Source organism: Lissotriton vulgaris, chromosome 5 (genome assembly GCF_964263255.1).
Source record: "Lissotriton vulgaris chromosome 5, aLisVul1.2, whole genome shotgun sequence".
Classification (NCBI taxonomy): Eukaryota; Metazoa; Chordata; class Amphibia; order Caudata; family Salamandridae; genus Lissotriton; species Lissotriton vulgaris.
This window is the reverse complement of record NC_141693.1, coordinates 742,431,652-742,456,750: the sequence shown is the minus strand read 5'-3', so window position 1 is coordinate 742,456,750 and position 25,099 is coordinate 742,431,652. Positions and strand designations below refer to the sequence as shown.

At 45.2% G+C, this 25,099-nt stretch overlaps 1 protein-coding gene across 2 annotated transcripts in view; it reads right to left on the bottom strand.

Moving 5' to 3' along the window:
- The window catches only part of CDA (cytidine deaminase), a 141,475-nt gene that overhangs the window by 17,696 nt on the left and 98,680 nt on the right, over positions 1 to 25,099 (bottom strand). For both annotated transcript variants that reach the window (XM_086922182.1, XM_086922183.1), the window contains exon 4: positions 13,809 to 13,866. In XM_086922182.1, the coding sequence (XP_086778308.1) occupies positions 13,809 to 13,866 (58 nt within the window). The remainder of the gene's footprint in view (positions 1 to 13,808; positions 13,867 to 25,099) is intronic.

Sequence of the window (25,099 nt, the reverse complement as noted above, 5' to 3'; positions counted from 1 at the left end):
GGCCTGCTGCAGTCAGCAGACCACCACGTCTGAGATCGCGTTTTAATGAAGCCAACCTTTTTCTTTGAAATGCAGCCTGTTTTCAATAAAGGAAAACGGGATGCATAAAATCATGTTTTTTTAACTTTTATGTTTCATTTTTTTGGGGACCACTGTGTCCTCTTAAAGAATTTTTTTTTTTTAATTCTCAAAAGGGAGGGGTCCCATTAGGACTCCTTCCCATTTGCAGATGGTTGTTATTACCTATCAGTAGTTGTAAAAAAAATGATGTTTTGCAACCGTAATTCAGTTGCAAAACATTAATGCATACTACTGCAATAGATATTTAGAAGGGACGCCCTAAACACACCCCTTGTAAATACCGAATCGCAAACCTAAATTGGTAATACTATAAGTTACCAAATCCCATTTTTGACATTTGTACATTTAAAAATGCTTGTCTTCAGGTCGCAAATGGCCTGATAGGCAGGCTTCCAAAAAACCTTTAAACATATGGCCTCTTCTTTCTCTTAGACTCGACACACGCCCTATTGTGGCTTATTGTCCTATACTTTCCACTTCCCACAGAAGAAAAAGACCAGGATGGTGCCTCCATTTGCTTCTTCTGGCCGAACACCTGAACAAATGCTTTTACTTTAAGTACTTAGGGGCAGATTTACAAGCCCCCTGCACCACCAGTACGTCACTTTTTGTGACGTACTGGTGGCGCATTTTACTGCTCTATATTTACAAGGACAGGAAAAGCCACCCTGCATGACTTTTCCTATCCTTGTATATATGGCCCCTTTACACGGAGCACTTTGCATAGAAGGGTGTTACATGGGTGCTGCTGTGGGTGTTCCCACGCAACATCCATGGAACTAGACACATTACCAGATTTACGAGGAATCATAAATCTGGAAATGTGTCTGAATGCTACACCTCCCCAGGGAGCGTAGCATACAGATTTTTTTGGTGTCCCTTCAGCCACAAAAACTATCTCCCCACGACGCAGGTATCCTTGCACCATGGTGCAAGGGTGCCTGCACCATCGCATGGCTACAGTTGGTGCACCAGCGCAGGGGGAAGCACAGAGATGCTACATATTGTTGTAACTATGTTGCATCCCTGTGCTTTGAAAATGACTCAGTGCGGAGCAGCCAAATGGCTTGCGGAATGCACAGAGTCAATTTCATTGTAAATCTGCCCCCCTATTACTTAAGAGAAGGTATATTTACACAGACTTATGTAACATTGGTCCATTTTAGGCTGATATCCTGTTATGTCTCCACATCACAGGGAATCCTTTTAAAGCGATGCAGGCCCAGAGCACTTTTGATGACCGGTGTGGCGCAAAAAGTTACATCTGAATAGACAACACTCTGCTTTGCAACTGGCTCTACTCTCTCAAAATATTTTTGCTCGAGGACCGAAATGCTTCAGCCAATACAAGCATTGCACAAACAGAAACACAGTCTAAAGAAGCCTACTACTTCCAGAAAATGACATAACTTATTCCAAGTCACTGGGACAAACTGCGGCATAGTCCCTACACAAGAGACATGTAATTCTCAGAGCAGATACTCGAGTTGTAGTCTGGAGGTATTCACTCATAAGAGTCTTCAAACTTGTACTATTTCTGTGGTATCCATTCCAGATGAAGACCTCATAAATAGCTAACTACTGGAAAATCAACCCACCCAGGAACTGAGCTCGCTCTTTAAAAATGGAGGGACTCTGACCTTCATTACCTGGGATGATTACTTTACAGACCCTCCAGCTTTTCGCGATTTCGCGATTCACGAAAAAATCGCGAAATCCGCTGGTCAGCGCGATGGCCGCGATATTTGCTATTTCGGCCGCTAAAAAGTGCTCCTGGCAGGTATGAAAAAAAATGTGGCTTCTTATTGGCTGTACGCAAACACGTCACTACGTGTCTCCGTACAGCCTTAAAATAGAATAGCAGCCGACTCATTTACTTCCATGCATTTAGGGACAAGGACGCACACTGGCTAGGCTAGGCCCCCTCCGAAGAGCGCATGCTGTGTGGAACCGAGTCATCAAAGAGAGAGTGTGACCGTACTCAGCATTCAACCCCCCCCCCCCCACCTCCCTGATTTGGAGCAGTGTCTCGACTTGCACTGTGCTTCCTGCAGGACACAAAGAACAGTTGAGCTGCACCAGGTGAGACGGGGCCTCCTGGCAGGCCTAAGCAAGCAAGCCCTAATCAATCACCAGAGTGACCAGACAGTTAATAAAGCTGCGCAGCCGGCAGTGAGTCCCAGTCCCGAGTCTCACGGCCGGCCACCCACCCACGTCCCACTCAACTGGTCCCCGTCACTGTCCCCAGCGCCCGGCCGTCTCTCGTCACAGCATGCCATCCCCATCCCCCTCCCCCTCCCAGCCAGTTGACGAAGTGTGTTGCGGCCTGGGCGGGCCGAGCGCACCTCTGAGCCTCAGTCTGACCTCTGCTGTGCCCTGGGCCCTGGCTGAGCGAAGAAGAGGCAGAGATTCATGAATGATGAATCTCCAGGCAGGCCTAATGTACAAAACGGTGGTATCAAGGTGTCTAGAGGTCTCATTCGGGTGCCATAGTGAACATAGAGCTGGCATTGATGGCAGAAAGGAGATTATCCCAGTATCGGTGAGAGATGTTAAATAGCGGGGTTTGAGAATACTTTTCTGCTCAATAGTCCTTAATTGTTTTAATCAATTTAATCCTGTCTGCTCACACTCTACCTTTTTAAGTATGTCAACTTAAAGGGGTACTGTATCAAAAATTGCATTTTGGTTTCAAAGGATAAAAAGAATCTGAGCTGGCGCATTTTATTGATGCCACCAGCAGCGGACGCCATATTGCTAATACTGAGCTGCTGCTAGGTGGTACCGGAGGAGGGGTGCAAAGTATGCAAAATTGCCATTCGCCAGGGGCACCATTCTTGGCAGATACAGAGCACAGCTCTTGATCTGCTTCTTAACAGTGAAAAAGATTACACGAATATTTAGCTACCCACCGCATTTCTACGAATCCTTCAGGCTGGCTAGTCTTCAAAAGTATTTTTCAACACTAAAAACACGAATAGATATTGAAGGAGATGTAGTAATCTTTGAAGAAGGCGTTTTTTCATGATGACCAGCAGTAAGGGGTAGACTTTGGTCCAGACAGACATAATCCATGGTTATCTAGAGTTGTAACCAGCGAGAGTAAGGACAGACAAAAAACAGCATCTCGCCAGATGTTACAGTCAGTGTGTCATTTTATCAGAGGTAAGATCTATTGCAGGAATATCTGTGATATTACAGCATCCAGCCTAACGTAAAGCACAATAAAGGTTGCAGTGATGCAGCACATACGTTTATTTATTCCAGGTAAATCCTAACTCTAACCCTGAGCACTATCATTACCTTAACCCCTTCCCCGCGGATGACAAAGCCAGCTTGTCATGGGCGTTACCTGCGCTGCGCGGATGACGAGCTGGCTTTGTCACGTTACGCGGGATTTTTAAAAATGCCGCGCACAGCGGGAAAAGCCGCCGCGGCGAAGCGGTTAATGTAATTCTAGGCCTACACCTGATCCCTGAGCCCTAACCCTGTCCATACACCTGAACTCTTATCGTTTTGCAGTGATTTGCTGTGTGTGCATTTCAGTGGAACTCCATCCATTGATTTAAGGCTGAAAATGAACGATTTTGACTAAAATAAAGTGCCGCAAAAATGCCGCTAAATTTCCATATTTGTGCCGCTAAATTTCCAAATTTGTGCCGCTAAATTTGCGAATCTATGCCGCTATATCCTGGGGGGTCTGACTTTAGCCCCACGGGGACTCTTTCTCCAATAGAAGTCCTTCCCGGTCATTTTCTGGCTTTCTGCATCAAGGCAAGACAAGGGACTCAAATTTACAGGTGCCAGCTTACGGTCCATACAACGTCTGTATCCTTCGGTCACCATCTAAGAAGGAGGCCTTTTGATGCCAACATTTTCGATGAGGCCACAAACCCATGTTCATCATTAATCCTTCATAATTGTCATTCCTGGATTGACCAATCTGAACAGAAGGGAGGAAGAGGGTTTCACTTCCTTCCTCCCTGTTTAAGTAAGGAGGGCTCACCTGTGCATGGTACCAAAAGTCTATCAGTGCATGGGTGTAGTATAGAATTCCCCTCTCACTGGGTTTGGTTCTCTCCTAGGTCGTCAGCCTTAACCTGTGACGTCATCTACACTAAAGAACTTCCAAAATGATTAGTGAGAAAGAAAGAACCAGTCATACTGGATGAGGGCAGCGCATCCCTTCTGACCAATCGGCATGTTCCCACTTTTTAAGGAGATAGGCCTCATTTTCTGTGCGAGAAGATCACGTGTGGGCGCATTTGCATTCCCCCTCGCAGCCATTGGTTACCTAGCAACTGCTTGTGTACCAATTTGCTTGCAGTGTGAAGAGCGCGTTTCAGTGACGGTTGCTCTTGAAGTCAAATTAAATTAAAGGAAAAATATATATTTTGTGAGTTAAAAGACTATTTGGGGAAAACATGTAATTTTGGGAACCATGTCATCACATTGGAAGAGTTTCTAAAAATGAGTTGTGCTGTATTGAGGTGTTTGGGGCAATATGTCTGGAGATTGAGTCGCCTCAGGAATAGATGATAAGAAAAATAGTTACACAGGAACAGCAGCAGGCAGAGAGATATTGCATTAAAGAGGTTGCACAGAGCAGGAAAAGGAATCAAGACGAGGAAGAGTATTAATCCATTTCTGATGGAGAAGAAGAAATTATTAGGGGTCCGTGAGGTAAATGTATGCACAAGAGAAAGCATGTTACAGGCTAGAGAGGAGTCCCAAGCTGCTCAAAGAAATCACTTGTCCAAAATGAGAAGTGTGATGGGCAGTTTAACACTGCAATAGAAAAGAACGAGCTGGATGAGCTTAAGCAAGAGGATGGATGTCTAAGTTATGATGAATATGTGCTAGATTTAGATTATAAAGATGATCTAGACCAGTGGTTCCTAAACGCTGTTGACCCGCAGCTCGCTTGATCTATTGGCCATGGCTTCCCACAATGTTACTTTTTTGGACAGAAGGGGAATGTAAGCCTGGCCTCGGGAGTACTTCCACTTTTTTCCCTGAAAATAATTCGGATAAAGCCGATAAAGCTACCATAATCATAGATGTAACAAAATAAAAATGTAATAACTGTTCAGTAAACAAAAACTTTAATTGATAAAGTCAGAAACAATACTCCTCAGCACTTGGGTGCACATATTTAATACAGATTGAATTGAGATAAAATGTGCGTAGTATTTATTTATTTATTTATTTCTTTATGTGACTTTTAAAGCACTACAATTACCCTTGGGTGTCTCGGCGCTAAGAGCTATGTATAGTACCAGTATCTTAAGGACAAGTAGGTTCTGAGTCTAAAAAGCTGAGGGCTTATTGAGAAAACAACCAAGTCTTAAGTTGCTTTCGGAAAGTGAGCAATGTGGGGCCAGATAAACCTTAAACCTTAGTAAACCTTGTGCACACCAATTGTGAAGCACTGTAACCCTTTTTCTGGATCAGTAAAACTCTATAGGCAAGTCAGGCTGTTCCAGAAAGTCTTCACACTGTTGGTGGTGCACCGAAGGCAGGTGTGCATGGAATGTGTACTCTCCAAATACAAATATCTGAGATTATGAGAGTAAGCAGCTGTAAGTAGGCTGTAGCATTACATGCACCATTTGGAGCCAGAGTTCTGTGGCATAAATTGGCCAATCTGCAGGAAAAATAGAGGGGAAAATCAGCAAAGCAATAGACCTCAACAGGGCCTAAGCATTGTGGCTGGACCATGGCAGACACATTTTCTGAGGTGAGAAAAACAGATCCGATGTGCAGAAAAAAGGCAACCAGCAACGTGCGCGCAGGAATGGGCTTGCAAATGAAAAACATAAATATGCTTACACAGTACCAGTGGGCAATGCCCTCTGTTTAATCTGTGTACACCATTTTCCCTCTAACCAGCAGGTAGCCCACATGTTGAGCAGTGGAAAAACCGAGGACATTAGGTAATAAATAGCCATGTATATTGTACAGAAATAAATGAAGTGGTTTTGCTTGAAAATATTCAATCCCTTTCTAGTAGGTGGCGTCAGAGCCTGTGAAAAACAGTCAGTAACTAGGTAGTCCTCGACGAAAATCCTAAATTAAGCCTTTGGTATCTGTTAGTATGATTTAATTATTTGAGGGTTGTGCATTTTAACAAGATCCAGTAACAGAGAAAGGAACAAAAAGAGCAATTACCATATCAATACACAGTTTTAAAACTTGATTTCCTATTATGTCATAAGTTTAATTGGTACCATCATATTTACAACAAGGGGTGGTGAGGGACAGAGTCTCTGAATTAAGCAGAAAGCTCTCACCCAGTCAAGAGATCAGGGCTAGATCCAACACCGTTTTTTAGCTCACTGCACCATCCCAGTTTCAGAACCTGGCTGTATGCAAATTAGTCTGTTCCTGTCCCAGTGCATGATGGGAACAGGGCAAACCAAACTACAAAAGCCAATTCTTACACTGGGAAGGAAACAAGCTCCCGGGGACCGGTTTCTGGCATTACAGCCGTCTTCGGCCCGGTTTGCTTGAATCCTGATGGTGCAATGAGCAAGGGTCTCACATCTGAGAATACCCTTCCACGCTTAGGGTGGACAAAAATATTTACAACAAGGGGTGGTGAGGGACAGAGTCTCTGAATTAAGCAGAAAGCTCTCACCCAGTCAAGAGATCAGGGCTAGATCCAACACCGTTTTTTAGCTCACTGCACCATCCCAGTTTCAGAACCTGGCTGTATGCAAATTAGTCTGTTCCTGTCCCAGTGCATGATGGGAACAGGGCAAACCAAACTACAAAAGCCAATTCTTACACTGGGAAGGAAACAAGCTCCCGGGGACCGGTTTCTGGCATTACAGCCGTCTTCGGCCCGGTTTGCTTGAATCCTGATGGTGCAATGAGCAAGGGTCTCACATCTGAGAATACCCTTCCACGCTTAGGGTGGACAAAAATATTTACAACAAGGGGTGGTGAGGGACAGAGTCTCTGAATTAAGCAGAAAGCTCTCACCCAGTCAAGAGATCAGGGCTAGATCCAACACCGTTTTTTAGCTCACTGCACCATCCCAGTTTCAGAACCTGGCTGTATGCAAATTAGTCTGTTCCTGTCCCAGTCATGATGGGAACAGGGCAAACCAAACTACAAAAGCCAATTCTTACACTGGGAAGGAAACAAGCTCCCGGGGACCGGTTTCTGGCATTACAACCGTCTTCGGCCCGGTTTGCTTGAATCCTGATGGTGCAATGAGCAAGGGTCTCACATCTGAGAATACCCTTCCACGCTTAGGGTGGACAAAAATATTTACAACAAGGGGTGGTGAGGGACAGAGTCTCTGAATTAAGCAGAAAGCTCTCACCCAGTCAAGAGATCAGGGCTAGATCCAACACCGTTTTTTAGCTCACTGCACCATCCCAGTTTCAGAACCTGGCTGTATGCAAATTAGTCTGTTCCTGTCCCAGTGATGGGAACAGGGCAAACCAAACTACAAAAGCCAATTCTTACACTGGGAAGGAAACAGGATTCAAGCTAGCCGGGCCGAAGACGGCTGTAATGCCAGAAACCGGTCCCCGGAAGCTTGTTTCCTTCCCAGTATAAGATTTGGCTTGGTAGTTTGGTCTGCCCTGTTCCCATGATGCACTGGGCCAGGGACAGACTGATTTGCATATAGCCAGGTTCTGAGCTGGGATGGGGCAGTGAGATAAATAACGGTGATGGATCAAGCCCTGATCTTTGGACTGGGTAAGAGTGGTCTGTTTAACTCAGACACTCTGTTCATCACCACCCCCTTTTTGTAAATCGTTTTTGGCCACTATAGGTGTGGCAGGGTATACTCAGACATGAGTCCCTTTCTCACTGCTCCATCAGGATTCAAGCAAGCCGGGCCGAAGAAGGCTGAAATGCCAGAAACCGGTCCCCGGTAGCTTGTCTCCTTTCTGGTGAAGAATTGGCTTGGTAGTTTAGTCTGCCCTGTTCCCATGATGCACTGGGCCAGGGACAGACTGATTTGCATATAGCCAGGTTCTGAGCTGGGATGGGGCAGTGAGATAAATAACGGTGATGGATCAAGCCCTGATCTTTGGACTGGGTAAGAGTGGTCTGTTTAACTCAGACACTCTGTTCATCACCACCCCCTTTTTGTAAATCGTTAATTGGTACCATCAGCACATAATGTGTGGCCAGCCATGCCTGTTGACTGTCAGCTAGGCAACAATTTGGAGAGCTCCCCTTGGGAAACGTTGGAGCGGAAGTCTCATTTGAAGATGCTGGGTCTGCCTGAGTGGGCGTGTGTGACCACTCGGTCTATGGCAGCCGGTAAGGGCAATCAAGAGGACTTGGAGCCTGAAAGAGTGACACAGGTGCCTGCCAGAAAGAGAAGAGGCAGTATGTGCAGGAAACTAGCCCCTGAAGTTTCCATGGTCCAGGAAGAGGCAAACGATGAGGGGGATGCCCTGGAGCCTACAGGGGAACAAGTGGCTGAACAGGGGGACCTGCCTGGGCTGACCCATTGGCAGCAGGAAGGAGGCCCCTCCAGGGAGGAATTCTGTCAGGAGCAAGAGAAATTCCCTTCTCTTATTGGTCTGCAGCAACAGACTGCAAACCAGGCAGCGGATGATCAATCCAATCTGGATCATACTGGATTTACTGGGAGAATGGTCTCCTGTATAGTGAGCCTAAGGTTGCTGAGCCTGGGTCAGTTGTGTGCTGGTGGTGCCCCAGCGCTTCAGAGCCTTCCTACTAGGTCTGGCACATGATGTACCATTGGCAGGGCATTTGAGACAAGACAAGACATTTAAAAGGCTTGTCATCCCCTTTTACTGGCCCCAAATGCTAAAGAACTCTGACACCCATTGTAGGTCTTGCCAGACTTGTCAGGAAAGTGGTAAGAGTGGGAAAAAGTGTAAGGCTCCTCTCCAACCTTACCCTGGGGTCAGCACCCCTTTTGAGAGGGTGGATATAGGCATTCTGGGTCCCCTGTATCCCAAGACAGCCATGGGCAACAGGTTCATCTTGGTCTTGGTGGACCATACCACCCGGTACCCGGAAGCCATCCTTCTCCGGACTATGACAGCCCCGTGGTGGGACGTACGTTGATGGAGATTTTCTCCCGTGTGGGGATCCCCAGAGAGGTGGTGTCCGACCGTAATACCAACTTCATTTCTAAGTATATAGAGTCCTAGTGGCAGGAGTGCGGTGTTGCCTACAAGTTCACCACTCCTTACCACCCCCAAGGTAATGTGCTTATTGAGAGATTCAACTGGACCCTGAAGGGCATGATTATCGGACTAGGTGAACCCATGAGGCGTAAGTGGGACGTCCTCTTACCATGCCTTTTGTTTGCTTACAGAGGGGTACTGCAGAAGTCCTTAGGGTTCAGTCCCTTTGAGCTCCTGTAAGGGCATCCTGTGAGAGGACCTCTAAGTCTGGTCAAAGAAGGCTGGGAGAAAGCTCCCAGTAAACTCCCCAGGATGTATATAGCTACATCCTGGCCTTCAGTAATCACACTAAGCGCTTCAGGCAACTCGCTCAGGTGAATCTGGAAGCCAGCCAGGAGAAGATTAAACGGTGGTATGATCAGAGTTCCACTGTGATCGAGTTTCATCCTGGCCAGAAAATGTGGATCATGGCTCCAGTTGAGCCTTGCACACTCCAAGATAAGTGGGCTGGGCCATTTGAGGTTGTGGAGCGCAAGAGTAAAGTCACCTACATTGTGGACTTGCAGTCTCCAAGGAACCCTTTGCGGGTTCTGCATATGAACCGCCTTAACCCGCACTTGGAGAAGTCCGACGTGGGCAAGCTCCTGGCGACAGATGCTGGAATAGAAGAAGAGACTCAGCCTCTTCCTGACCTCCTGTCTGCCAAAGAGCATGATGGGTCAGTGGAGGGTGTAACCCTCTCCCCCTCCCTGACTCCTGAACAGCAGAGTGACTGCCGCCAACTGTTGGACTAGTTTGCTGCTCTGTTCCCCCTGACCCCTGGTGTCACACAGTGGTGTGTCCATGATGTTGACACCGGGGACAATCCTCCTGGGAAACACAAGATTTACAGAGTGACTGACAGGGTCACGGCTTACATCAAGGAGGAGGTCTCCAAGATGTTAGCGTTAGGAGTGATTGAGCCCTCAAACAGCCCTTGGGCCAGTCCAGTGGTCCTGGTCCCTAAGACTGTTGCACCCGGTGCCACGCCAGAACTCTGTTCTGTGTGGACTACCGAGGGCTCAATTCGGTCACAAGGAATGATGCACATCCCATCTCCAGAGATGATGAGCTCATCGATCGGTTGGGAGCTGCCAAGTATCTCAGTACGTTTGACTTAACGTATGGGTACTGGCAGATTGCCTTAACTAATGGGGCAAAGGAAAGGTCAGTATTCTCAATGCCAGAGGGGCACTATCAATTCCGGGTGATGCCCTTTGGGTTGAACAATGCCCCTGCCACCTTTGAGAGGATGGTCAACCAGGTGTTAGCTAGACTGAAGGATTGGAGTGCCGCCTACCTGGATGACAGCGCAGTGTTCAGTGCCGCTTGGGAGGAACATCTGCACCACCTCTGGGAAGTGTTGAAGGCTCTGTAGAGGACAGGCCTCACGATCAAGGCAAGCAAGTACCAGATCGGGCAGGGTTCCGTGGTGTACTTGGGACACCAGGTAGGGAGCAACCAGGTCGTACCCCTACAGCCCAAGATTGATACCATTCTTGCTTGGGAACCCCCCAAGACCCAGACAGAGGTGAGAACCTTCTTAGGACTCGCTGGGTATTACAGGAGATTCCTCAAGGGATATGGCACCATTGTTGCCCCCTTGACAGAGCTGACTTCCAGGAAGCAGCCCAGGAAGGTGAACTGGACTGATGCCTGCCAAAAAGCTTTTGATACTCTGAATCTGCCATGTGCACCATGCCTGTGCTCAAGGCACCAAACTTCTCACAGGAATACGTGGTGCAGATAGATGCTTCAGAGCATGGTGTGAGGGCTATGCTCTCACAGCTTAATGAGGAGGGCCTACACCGACCTGTAGCCTTCATTAGTAGGGGGTTACTTCCATGGGAACAGAGGTGGAGTGTGATTGAGCGTGAGGCCTTTGATGTGGTCTGGGCGCTGAACAGCTGCAGTCCTACTTGTTTTGGACTCACTTCCGGGTTCAGACCAACAACAGGCCCCTCAGATGGTTGATGCAGATGAGGGGTGAGAATCCAAAGTTGTTGAGGTGGTCCAGTTTCATACAGGGGATGGACTTCATGGTGGAACACCGCCCTGGTACAGAAGACGCCAATGTTGATGGTCTGTCCAGATTTTTCCGCCTTGGTGTACAGAACCCCCAAGAGGGTGGGTAGGTCTCCCCACATTTCTGCTGGAGGGGACATGTGTTAGACCTGGCATCATTGTTGTGGGTTTCCCCTGTATTTTTGCCTGTGCCTGCTGTGTTTTTGCTGTGTGTTGGACTTTGTTTTGTTGGTCTAGGTGCTTTGGGCACTTTGCCACTGCTGTTCAGTGCCGAAGTGCAAGTGCTCTCTTTGTAAATTGCTGTTATGAATTGGTGATTCCATGATTGGCATATTTGATTTACTAGTACTTCCCCAGTACAGTGCACTGTGTGTGCCCAGGGTCTGTAAAGGAAATGCTGCTAGTGGGCCTGCAACACTGGTTGTGCCACCCACATAAGCACCCTGTAAATGTAACTCAGGCCTCCTACTGCAGTGTCTGTGCGCTGTTCGATACTGCCATGTCGACTTGGCAAGCGCACCCACTTGCAAGGCCCTAACCTTCCCTTTTCTTACATGTTAGTCACCCCTAAGGTATGGCCAAGGTATCCCTGTGGGCAGGGTGCAGTGTATGTGAAAGGTAGGACATGCCCTGATGTGTGTGGCATGTCCTGATAGTGAAGTACTGCCAATTTCGTTTTTCACTATTGTAAGGCTATCTGTTCCCATAGGATAGAATGGGGAGTTTGCTTATCGCATCTTAGAAGTATAAATGCCCCTGGGAATCAGATGGGAAAATAAAGTTTAGTATGCTTGAACTCAGAATGTTAAAATGCATCTTTTAGTGAGGGTAATTTTTACATTCTGTGTTTGAGAATACCACTTTTACAAAACAGGTATTTTCTTGCTTAGACATCCAGTGTGCCTCTGCTAGGATGGTTTGGACTGGGCTCACAGCCCTTGGCCAGGAGAGAACAAAGAAATGTCTGCTGAACTAAGGAACCTGCCAGGAAGAAGAGCCGGGAAAGTTGAAGGAGGAGTACTGCCCCTGTGCTGTGTACTGTTGGAATTGCCCTGCAGTGGTTGCTTCTGTCTTGGGCAGGGAAGGGACTGGACTTTGCTTTCATCATCCTGCTGTTAGCGTTTTCTCCAAGGGCTTGAAGTAGAGCTTGCCTCCTGTTGGAAGTCTCAGGGATAGAAAAGACTACAGAGAACACTTCTGGGAATCAAGAGGAACCTTTGCCAAGAAGAAGAGCTGGAGAAGCTGAGAAGGAATACAGCCCCTGCGCTGTTTGCGCTGTTTGCAGTAAGAAACCGACGTATCACCTCCTCTCCGGTAAGGAACACAAGCATCACCTCCCCTGCGCAGCAGCAAAGAACTGACGCATTACATCCCCTGGAGCAAGGAACCAACGCATCACCTTCCCTGAGTGTAAAGAACCGACGCATCACCTACCTTGCGACCCTTTTAGTTTGTGTGTGCGACACAACCAAGGTACTTTGTGTGAAAAGTGTTGCATCTGCAATTTGCTTTGAACTGAACTATTTCTACCATTTGAAAGTCATATTATTATTACTGTTTTGTTGATTTTTGTCGTTTTGGTCTTGTTAGGTTTAGATAAAGATTACTTATTGTTCCAACCTGGTGAGGTGTCCATTTGCAGTGTTTTCACTGTATCACTTTATATGTTCACAAATGCTTTACAGACTGCCTCTGAGATAAGCCTGTCTGCTCGTGCCAAGTTACCAAGGGGATGAGCAAGGTTATTTTTGAAGTGTATCCCCTTACCCTGACTAGAAGCAAAGGTCCCTATTTGGAGAAAGGTACCTACCTCTGCCAACTAGAGACCCCCATTTCTAGCACTGCTCAACTCTGGGGCACCTATGTGAAAAGAAATTCCATACTTGCTTAGGTCCGGGAACCTGTGTGAATGAAACCCTACACCTGCTCAAGAAGCCCTGTACATGTATGAATAGAAATTCCATACCTGCTCATAGACCCCAGTACACATGCAAATGGATCCCCCTTACCTGCTCTAGTAGGCCAGGGCACTTGCACATGGATATCCTACCTCTCAGTATGGACTATAGAATGCACATTGCATTCAATGTTATTGTAGCTTTTGAATAGTGCCTTCTACCCTCTATGTGGGGAACTGAGGCACTTATACATGCAAATAGAGATTCCAGATCTGCTCACCACACTGCCCCTTCTTTGTGATGCCAGTGTAAACTGAGGCTACAAACTGGCTAATATGCCATGGGACATTTCAGTGAATAGAAGCTCAACAGCGACTTTCTAAACCATGAATACAAGTGTAATATTGGGGCTCCTTACCTGTATTGACCCCATGTTCTCCTAAGTGAAGGGAGCCCACGCATATCTAGTTAGTGATGGCAAGTTACCCCAATGAGTAGAGTCTCATTTTCTGCACTGACCTCCTGCACCAGTTCAAAGTTAGGCTATCTTCCTCATTCCCTGTGGCCACCTCTGACATTTCTTTATTTAAAACGCTGAACCTATCACCATGTTCACTAATCAATAAATGTTTACCTCTCTCATGACTTGCCTGCAAGCTCCACAAGGTGTAATAAACTCACTCGTCAGGTCACTGAAAGAGAAAAATGGGCAGATTAAGTTAATAAGGCTTGTATGACATAACATAAAGGACAGAACTATATGTATATATATGTGTGTGTGTGTGTGTGTAAGTATAGATTATCTGTTAGTACCTCCATATCCAGTTACAGTGAAAATATATATAGAAAATATATATATATATGTTTGTGTGTGTGTATATATATATATATATATATATATCTGTATATATATATATATATATTTACACACACATATATATGTATATATTTATACGAAAGGAACTCTGGGTCATTCCCAGGTTTAGGTGGAGAGCAGCTCCTATATAGAGCACCCCAGAACCCCGTTGACACTCTGAACCTGCTCACCTCAGATGTCAGTTTTTCTAGCCAAGCTTTTAGGCATAGGACAAGCACAAGGCCACCGATGCAGAATTAGAAGGTGAGTCTTTCAACATTTTTACAGCAAGTCTTTACGTATAGGGTTAGCTAATGCCATCCATGCCAAGCCGAAAATGACAAAAGCCTTCTACTATTCCAGGCACAGTATTACAGCTTTGGATTGTTAAAATACCATCAAAGCCAATCTGGAATGAGCAAAAACAACCCCTGATACGAGTGTCACTCTTGTTAGGAGCTCTTCAGAGAGGTTTAGCCTTGTCCAGCCATAAAGGAGCACCCAGAATAAGTCAAAACAATACCCTTTCAGCAGATTCAGTGTGTCGCTGGTTTTCTAGGGTGCTCTATATAGGAGGTGATCTCCACCTAAACTAAATACCCAGAGTTCCCTGACACTTTATTGCAAAATTTATGAGGCACTCTATACCTGAAAGGGTATTGTTTTGACTTATACAGGGTGCTCCTTTGTGCCTTGACAAAGCTAAACCTCTCTAAAGAGCTATCATGATAACAAAACATGTGTCAGGGGATGCTTTCTTTTATTTAAGGTTGGCTTGGATGGCATTTTACCAATCCAAAGCAGTAATACTGTGCCTTTAGTGGCAAAAGGCTTTAGTCATTTTACAGCTCGGCATGGATGGCACTATGCTAATCCTTTGCTTAAAGAATTTGTCACTTTGTAGCTTGGAGTGGATAGCACTGTGCTAGTCCTATGCTTCAAAACTTTGGTAGAATAACAGACATTTGAGGTGAGCAGATTCAGTGTCGCCGGTATTGTAGGGTGCTCTATACAGGAGCTGCTCTCCACCTAAACTTGGGAACTACCCAGATATTTATATATAGTTATGTATATATATATATACACGCACACAAACATATGTGTGTATATATATATATTCACGTTGAGTCCGAAACAGCACAGCCCACGCCCACGCTGCAAAACGGAAAGTTGAGTAAAGCCACAGACTCCGTGCTCTCGTTCTCAGTGCTTTTTATTCGTGAAGAATAACAGCCCACCAGTCGCCATGACGCGTTTCACCTCAGCCGAGGCTTGATCACATGTCATGTAAAGAAGGAAGGAAGTAACATAAATAGCAAAGGTAATCACATGATCGGTAGTACATCCTGTTTAAATTAAAGGGGTATACATCAAATTAACATCAAGGGCGCAGTGCCCTATTTACACCATAGTCACATCCCAAGTAAAATTACTAAATCATTTTACATTCACATTATATGTAAACAGTCGATGCCATAGTTATGGAATCAGTGTGCAAAAAGAGGCAAAACTTATAAATATCAGTTCAGAAAAATTCTAAAAAAAGTTGTTTTTAAAGAACAAATCCTAAATTCATGTATTTACACAATATACAATAAATATTTGGTTATTTACAATAGTTATCAAGAATAAAAATCCATTGATTAAGCCTCATGAGTCCCAGACCAAGTCTATCATTTTGTTTATGTTGTTTGCACGAGACTAGGACTCCAATTGTTACATAGTTTGTGATATGTTATTGTGGGAGTTAAGTGACTTATAACGGTGTGTAGAAAAATTGTACCCAAGTGGGTGATGATGATACCTGTTGTCAACTATCCGAAATATATTGTTTATATATCTTGCTGGTTACTTCCCTAAGGGTCGTTAGTACAAACATAAATTAAAGTGACTGTGCAACTAAAATTAAAACTAATGTTCTTAAAACTCTTATTTAAAGTGCAGGCTGCCGAACACATTCATATGGATCTTAAAGCATTTCATCAACTGTATGATTGCCAGCAAGAAACACCATAAATCTCATCACATGGTCATAGACATGTGTAAAGATCCTCAGTGCTATTCAATCCCCCAGGTTGTTTGCTGTTTAATTCGAGGATGTATCCGGTTTCCAGTAGACGCAATTTGCCATCTCTGTCTCCCCCCCTCCTCAAAGGTAGAACGGAGTCCACCTGGTAATATTGTAGCAGATCTGGGTTGCTCTGATGGCATTTCTCGAAATGCCTCGCTACTGGGTAGGCTTGGTCCTTTCCTGAGATCGCTCTTAGGTGCTGTAGGATGCGCTGGTGGGCGGGAAGACGTGTGCTCCCCACATATTGTAGGCCACATGGGCACACTAATATATATACCCCAAATTCCGTCTTGCACCCCAGCTTCTGTCTAATGGCAATAGGTTTATCATGGAAAGGACTTACATAATGGGTTTTATTGATGGCGTGCTTGCAGGCTTTACAAACTTGACATTTTTTTAAACCTGTGATACGTTCCCACCACTTCTTGGGAACGTCCAAGGTGTTGCTAACAATAGCACTGCCTAGCGAGGATGACTTCCTAAAGGTGATCTCTGGTCTGTTTTTCACAAGATCACCAATAACTGGATCTCCTTGTACAAGATTCCAGTTTTTAGAAAAAATCCTGCGAATCTCAGCATGTTGTTGACTGTACGTGACAATAGCCCTACACTGCATTTTCTCTTTCGGTGTAGGTATAATTTCAATTACAGTAGTAGGGATAGGACAAATTCCTAGTAATTGTTCTCTTCTCAGTTTTGCTGTTTTCTTAATGGCCTCATCTACCATTTTGTGGCTGTAGCCTCTCTCCAAAAAACGCATTTTACACTGAAGTTGAGCTACTTTACATTCTTCCTCAGTGCTACAAATACGTTTTATTCGCAACATCTCCCCGTAGGGGATGCTGTGAATGAGGTGGCGAGGATGGTTGCTAGAGGCATGTAACAAAGTGTTACCAGCGGTGACCTTTCTGTGTAGTTTAGTCTCTATTTTGCTGTTTTTAACATATACTTCTACATCCAGAAAATTAACTGAAACATTACTAATCGTTGAGGTCAATTGAAGGTTTAAATCATTTACATTCAACCTATCAACAAAATCAGCAGCACTTTTCATTGAACCCCTCCAGATAAAAAGCAAAATCATCAATATACCTGAGGTACAGTATTGCATGTTGTTCCATAGTTGTTCTGTGCTGTCCCATTAGGGTCTGCTCCTCCCACAGCCCCATGTGTAGACACGCGAAGCTGGGGGAGAAGCAAGACCCCATGGCCACCCCTCTTAATTAGTCAAATTTACGATATGAGACTCTACGCCACTCAACTGTACACCACTCCACTCTACGCTATTCCACTCTATGCCACTTCACTCTGCACCACTTCACTCTACACTATTTCACTCTATGCCACTTGACTCAACGCCACTCTACACCAATCCACTGTATGCTATTCCACTCTACAATACTCCACTCTACACAACTCCACTCTATGCTATTCTACTCTACGCCACTCCACTCTACAGAACTTCCCTGTACGCAATTTGGCTGAATGCCACTCCACTCTACTCCACTACATTGTATACCTCTCCACCCTATGCTACTACATGCTAAACCACTTCACCCTAAGCCACTCCACTCTATGCTATTCCACTCTACGCCACTTAACTCCGCACCACTCCACTCTATGTTATTCCACTCTTTGCTGCACCACTGTAGATGACTCTAATCAATCCACTTCAAGCTATTCCACTCTTCACCAATCCACTTTACACCACTTCACTCTATACTATTGGACTTTCCGCCACTCACTATACCCCACTGTACTGTACGCCTCTTCACTCTAGTCAGCTCTATGCTACTCCACTATACACCACTGACTGTACGCCACTCCACTCTAAGCCAATACACTCTAGGCCACTACACTGTATGTCACTCCACTTCACGCCACTCCAATCTACACCACTCCACTCTACATCACTCCAGTCTATGCTATTCAACTCTATGCCACTCCACGCCACACTACTGTAAGCCACTCCACTCTACGTCAGTCCACTTTATGCCACTCCACTCTATATTATTCCACTATATGCCACTCTGCTATATATCACTCTACTCCACTCCACTCTACGCCACTCTACTTTACGCCCACTCTTTCTACGCAACTCTGATCTATGCTATTTCACTGTATGCACCTCTACTCTGTGCCCATACAGTCTAGTCCACTCCACTTTACGCCATGCCACTTTACATTGGAGGTGGTTTTGTTGATGGCGAAGGCTGTTATTCCTAGCACCTGGTCATATAGGAAATGGCCCTGCATGACTATGCCTAAGAGCCTGCTGTATTACGCAAGAGGTTTGTGCCCCAGGGGATACTTCTGTGTCAGAACTGCTGACATTCCTCACCCATCGCTGTGGCTAAATAAGAAGAATTCTTATAGTCGGGTGTTCCTAGCACAAGGGGAGTGCGTTATCTTTGTTTTGAGTTTGCGAAAAAGGCATTGTTCATCTCAGGCATCCACGCTAGTTCCTCGCGGCCTGCTTTCAGCTTCTTCATGGCCTCAAGTAAGGGGGCCGGGAGTGTACTGTAGTCAAAGACCCACTGCTGGACATAGTTGCATAATCCTTTTTCACTTTGGGTGGTCAAATAGCCCTGATAGAGCCTGCGCATTTCGACATGATCCTTCAACTGTCCGCTGAGATCAGCTGGCCCAGATAGTTGACCTCCTGTTGTACGTACTGCACCTTCCCCTTCTCTACTTTATACCCCCTCTCTGTATGCTCTGTGTCCTGATTGGCTATGTGTTCCTAAATTTATGTGGCTCCTGACTTTATGGTGTTTTTGGGCATGTGTGCACCCCTCCGGCCATGTGTGCTTTATTAAGGGCCAATCTCCCCCGACCATTATAGTGTTGCTGCGCTATCTGTGGGATTGATCTGAGTTTCCTGTTTGTGCATTTGTCTGCCAGCTACTTGCCACCCCGCCTGTGACCTATCAATCAGTAACCTTGGGCCTAGGTCTCAGAGCCTTCCTGACCATGTATTTCTGAGTCGGGTTGAAGGCGAGTTCATGACGGGTGAATTCAATAATAGAGATGCAGTTTCTTTCTAACATGTGAATGCATCATTATTGACATTGACATAGACTTTTTCAATATTAACAACTCCACTCTACGCTATTCAACTCTATGCCACTCCACTCAATTCCATTGTACGCTATTTTACTCCAAGGCACTCCACTGTAGACCACTCCATGCTATGCCACTTCCCTCTACACTTTTTGACTCTATGCTACTCTACTCACATCACTGTATTATATGTCACTTCATTCTACACCACTCGACTCTAAGCCACGTCACTCTATGCTATGCTACTCTATGATATTCCACTGTACCCGCTCCACTATATGTCCTATAGCGCTGGTTCATGTTTTGCAGACGCCCAAGCCTTTTAAAATTATGCTTCTTTCGCTAGGCTTATTCATGTTTACTTTTTGCATGTCTCTGCAATCCATAATGCACCCCTGCCATTGCTGCTCAGCCGCTTGTATTGGTTTCCCTCAGCCTCCTCCCAGCGGTTTCTGCTTGTTTTCCCATCTCCCTGTCTCACCACGCTACCCTCACCCAGCTCTAACTTCCACCATCATTCCTCCCTCTTCCCTCTTGTTGCTTGTTCCAGCTGGCATAAAAATAGCCTTGTCACATCACCCGTGGCACATTAAGTAACAGTAGATAATGTGCTGCATGACTAAACACTTATAACGTCCCAAAGGCGAGATCTATTGGCTATGCCAATGCTTGTTTTTAAATACAAGCAAGCGTTTAATTGGCTTAGCGTCACACCTACGAGGTCGTGTTACTACAGGCATGCACAGTGTAGCTTAGTGGCAACACAGTTAAACTTTAAAGTGGGGGGAGTCGAATGTATCTGAGAAGAGCACGCTGTGCTATTTCTTTTGTTATGCGTGGCAGCCGAAATTAACACAAACTCACTAAACGCGCCCCCGGCTTGTAGCCCCTCATATCCGCTCCGCCCCAGAGCGCCCCACTTTATATTTCAGCACAGCGCCCACATTAAGATTAACAACATGGGTGCTCGCTTCCACATTATCACGGGCACTCACTTTCTTTGCCACCAATACACATGAAAATGCGAAAATGTGGTGCAGGCATGATGGCATTTTCTCTGCCCAGTGCTACAGCACAGCAGGGATGTGAGTTAAATGCTTTGCAACACCCGGTTGTGTTGTAAAATCATTCCCGTCTCTAGCAGCCCTCCCGCCCACCCCCATTGTCAGATTTCCTCAGTGCCATTGCAGAGAAAGAAGGGTAGGTTAATGAAAACATGATTTTGCACCATTTTTTCACATACAGCTGCTTACCAGGTCTGATTGTAAACTTTGCTCCCTGTTTCTTGTATTCCTGTTTTTATGTTTTGTCAATGCACGACTCTGCATACCAACGCGGTAGCTGCCCCCTCCTCCTTCACTGCTTGGTATTTGAAGGCTGTGTGCATTGTGAAAGTTAGGAGAAAAGAAAACTCTAATTATGCAATGCAATAATTAAGACGTTCTCTACTAACGTCTTAATTGTAGCAGTGCTTAACTATAGTTTTATTTTCTCATAACTTTCACTGGTTCAATGGTTGTGACAACATTGCAGGCTGAAGGCTGAATGGGGCCCAAATCCAGTTACCGTGGCCGCCCCTCAACCGCTGGCAGCGGCAGTAGGGCGCACTCCGAATGTTCCGTCATCAGTGTTAAAAAAATATAAACATTGCTCGAGCATAATTATTATTCTGCCCTCTTCAAAGCCTTTTAATGTCTTCAGTGAGCTCCTGTTTGTCAAAAATGGCTCTCATCTACTGCACTCTGCCACCGAGGCTGTTGCAATGTGAAAAGGGAACACCACTAATCATTCAGGTGGACATGCACCTATTTAGGGAACCTAGAAAAGAGTTTACTACTTACCCATTAGGTGCTCAAAAACTGAATGTGAGAAAGAAATGGTGTGTTCCTAATTTAAAGCTTGCTTTACAGAACAAAATATAAACATTAATACATTTGGAACTCATTCCCACCCGCTATTAGAAGAATTCCGTCTCTGGCACGTTTTAAAAAGGAAGCCAAAACGCTCCTAATGGGCAAATTCCTCTCCTAACTCTTGCATTGCACTCGCACATTCATTCTTGTAAAATTTTTCTACTTGCTTTACCCCAAATGTTCCACCCCTCTCCCTTAGTTCATATAGGACCCGATTCACAGAACTAACTTAATACAAAATCCTAAACTTACTAGCATTTTGATATTCACAGAAGGCGCTTACTTATTTTGGTATTCACAGAAGGCACTTACTCATTTCGGTATTCACAGAAGTTAGGAGTCCTAACTTTAGGACTCCTAAAAGCCTTCTGTGAATACTGAAAGTCTTAAAATTAGAATTTTTCTAAATTTTTGAACAATTTAAAACAGAGTCAAAAGCCCAGACCCAGGGATGATGGGAACACCGCACCACGAGAGGGAAAGGAACCCAAGACAAGAAGGAGAAGATGGCTACTCAATACAATATAACCATCCCCCTTCTCAAATACATAAAATAAATATAGGTCAAAATGTAACGTTGAATAAAGGGACTGAATCCCAAAATCCTGCCCCCACCATTAACAGAGGACAACATTTGTGTTCTCTGTGAGGAGAATCAAATCATGTGGACAAAAGGGACTACCTATTGTCCTGCTCCAAACTAAAATAAGGAACACCAATGCAATGTCATGTGAACTCCCGTGTAGGAGGACAAGTAATGTGGACAGAGGGGACTTATACACAAAGTAAAACCCTAAGTCCTGCCCCCACTATAAACAAGGGACAACAATGTAAGTGCGGCACAAGGTGCTTACGCACTTCATGTGGAGTAAAGGGACACATAACCCTCAGTCCTGTGCCCAGCATCAACAACAGACAACAATAAGCAAGTGCCGCACAAGGTGACTTACGCATGTAGGGGCAGCCAAAGCCCTTGAGCCAACCCTCATGTAAGGGTACAAAACTTCAGCCAAAAACCCAAACAACAGTATGTGAGTGCAGCACAAGGTGTCTTACGCCCACAGGACTTACACCTGCAACAAATGATAAAGGCAATCAAAACCCTAGAGTCAACCCTCTTGTAAGGGTACAGAAAACTCAACCTAAGACTAAGCAACATCATGAGAGTGCAGCACAAGGTGTCTTACGCACACAGGTCTTGCACCTGCAACAAATGATAAAGGTAATCAAAACCCTCGAGTCAACCCTCATGTAAGGGTACAAAAAAACTCAAGCAAAAAACAAACAACATCATGAGAGTGCAGCACAAGGTGTCTTACACACACAGGAATTACGCCTGCAAGAAAAGGTAAGGGTAAAGAAAACCCTGGAGTCAACCCTCACGTAAGGGTACAAAAAAAACTCAAGCAAAAACCCACCCCTTTGTGGAGGTAAAAGAATGTGATACAAATAAGTACAGAAACAGTGAACACCCCTCGTGTGCTGAGATGTGAAATCTAGTTAACTGTACAGTTATTTAAACATCATGGGCAAATGTGAAAACGAGCCACCTGATGGCAGCAAAGTACAGCCCAGTAAATGCGCAGATGAGCCTTCAAGAATGTTTTTGCCATAAAGAAACAAAAATGTCTTGGAGACGGAGTATCGATATCAAACTTGTGTAAATTGACACCCAACAATGAACACGAAATACCAATGAAGTAATGTCACCTTCGATGATGTGCATACGCTCCAATGTACACAAAATTCCATCAATGTTAAGTACCAGAAATGACGTGGATGCCAACGTGGGAGTCCGGTACTTGAAATCCAAGAAAAGAATTCCCACCCTTAAAGATGGCGGCACGTTTCCTGATGCAACACATTTCCTGGCGCAGCGCTGGATGGCTCAAGTCAAAAACATCCTGTGGTAGAGAATGGAACTCTCGTGAAGGCAACGCCTGTGAAGGTAAGAGCGCGGGCCAACACAGCCTGTGAAGAGTCGATTTCAAAATTACATGTGGCGGTTGAGAAACACCACAGGCACCAAAACTCTGCATAAACTCAGAAGTCAAGATAAAATACAATTTTACATTTAGTTGTAAATTTCACCTTCCTCAACGAGGGCAGCATCGAGAGAAAGGCTCCCCAAAACGGCATTTTCCAGTAGAAATGGCACACTAGTTCATTACGCAGCTGTTGTGAATTCCAGCACTCATGGGGGTTCCTATTCACTCGTTTCACTTCTGAAAGCGGTTTTTATTTTAATCCTGTAGCAAGCATCCTGTAGGAAGCAAAGGTGGTTCCTGACATTGCACAGCATCACAGCAAACAAATGTTCTTGCACAGCGTTCATGAAGTCAGTGGTAACATATTTTACACGCAAACTTATTCTTTGCCAATATCTCTTTGTAAGATGAAGTACAATATTCTTGTTTGGCGCAGAGCCACACAAAACAAATGTCTTTTCACAGCGTTCATTTGATTTAAAAGAGCCAAATATAGTTAAATAAACAACGCTTACTTCTCTTGAATGTGCACATTGTGTCCATAACTTCCAGGTGAACTCCACACAGCACGCTTTGGCAGGGGCTGTCCAGTCTGATGGACACTGGTGGGGCTTTTTGGCGTGCTGTTTATGTTCCTTTTGTGGTTCCTTAGTTTGTGGTATCTTGAGTTTCTTTGCTTCAACTTGTGGCTCTTGCGTCTTGAGTCTTGTTCCTGTAGGCTTCGCCTGTCGTTTCCTCTTAGTTGTAGCCTTTACCAAACTTGTTGTGGAAGACATCTTCAGGTCTCTTCAGGTTACTTTTACCCCTTTATTGCGGGGGGAGGTCTCCAACTCGTCGCCAAAATTAATGTAGTAACCACGCTACCGTGGTATGATGTAAACCAAGTAGGTTTATTCAGAAGTGAGTTAACAGGTAGTAAAAGTCAGGTAGGTGGTAAATCACAGCCCCACCAGGAGCAGCCTGCTAGGTGCTCAGCCTCTCTGACCAACTGTCACACCTCATCCAGTCACCCAGTGATTCTAGTGAAGGTCCACTCACCAACATTCCATACAGAGGACACACACACAGGCTGAGCAGCTAGAGTGAAGAAACATAGGGAATGAAATATCATGTGAGAATACTACAGTTTGTATGTAAAAGATACTGGGATGGGTACAGACACGCGGAAATTAGAAGATGAAACAGCACAGGAGGGTCAGCAAGGGGTCAGCAAGACAAAGGACGGGAGACGGCAACAGGCAGGGATGAAACACCAGCGGAGGGAAAAGACAGCAAGGGGTCACATGGGGAGGGAGCAAAAGAAAGCCACAAGGTTAAAATCAAGAAGCTGCCCTTCATGAGTGTGGTGAAGCCATTGGGGGCACACTTCATGTTAACAACCAAAGAAAAGATTTGGAAAGGGGAGTACGTGGAAATGCTGCTGTTACTACATAGGGAGCTGAGGTCTAAAGAAAGATCGAAGGAGGAAGAGCTTGAGTTGTCTAAGAGGCCTAAGGTGCCCATGACAAAAAAGAACTGGACGGCAGCATTTCTGATATTTGCAAGCGTTTATTGTGAAAAGTACCCAGAGAGGTGTGTGTCCCTCTTTAAATACATGGATGTGATCAGGAGGGCCCAGGTGAAATACGGAGGGTTTGTGTAGTCCCACTACGATGAGGGGTTTAGAGCTAGGCTGGCATGGTACCAGGAGGCAAAATGGGGGGAGATTGATTTATTTTATTTATTTATTTAAATAGTTTTATATAGCGCTGGCTAGACCCGAAGGTATCAGAGCGCTTTGCATGAGAATCAACAATGTAACAGAAAAAGTTCAACAATTGAACAATACATCAAAAAATAGGCAATACAATTAGGAGAGGAGAGAAAGGAGAGAGAAAAGTAGTGGAAGGGGCAAGGGAGGTGAGAAAGGGAGGACAAGGGAAGAGACAATAAGGAGAGTTGAAAAAAAATCTGTCTAAAGACCGACTGGGTAGGTGACGACCAAGGAGGGAATCCATGGCCCATCTCCCCTATAGCTAAACCAGGTAGCTCCAT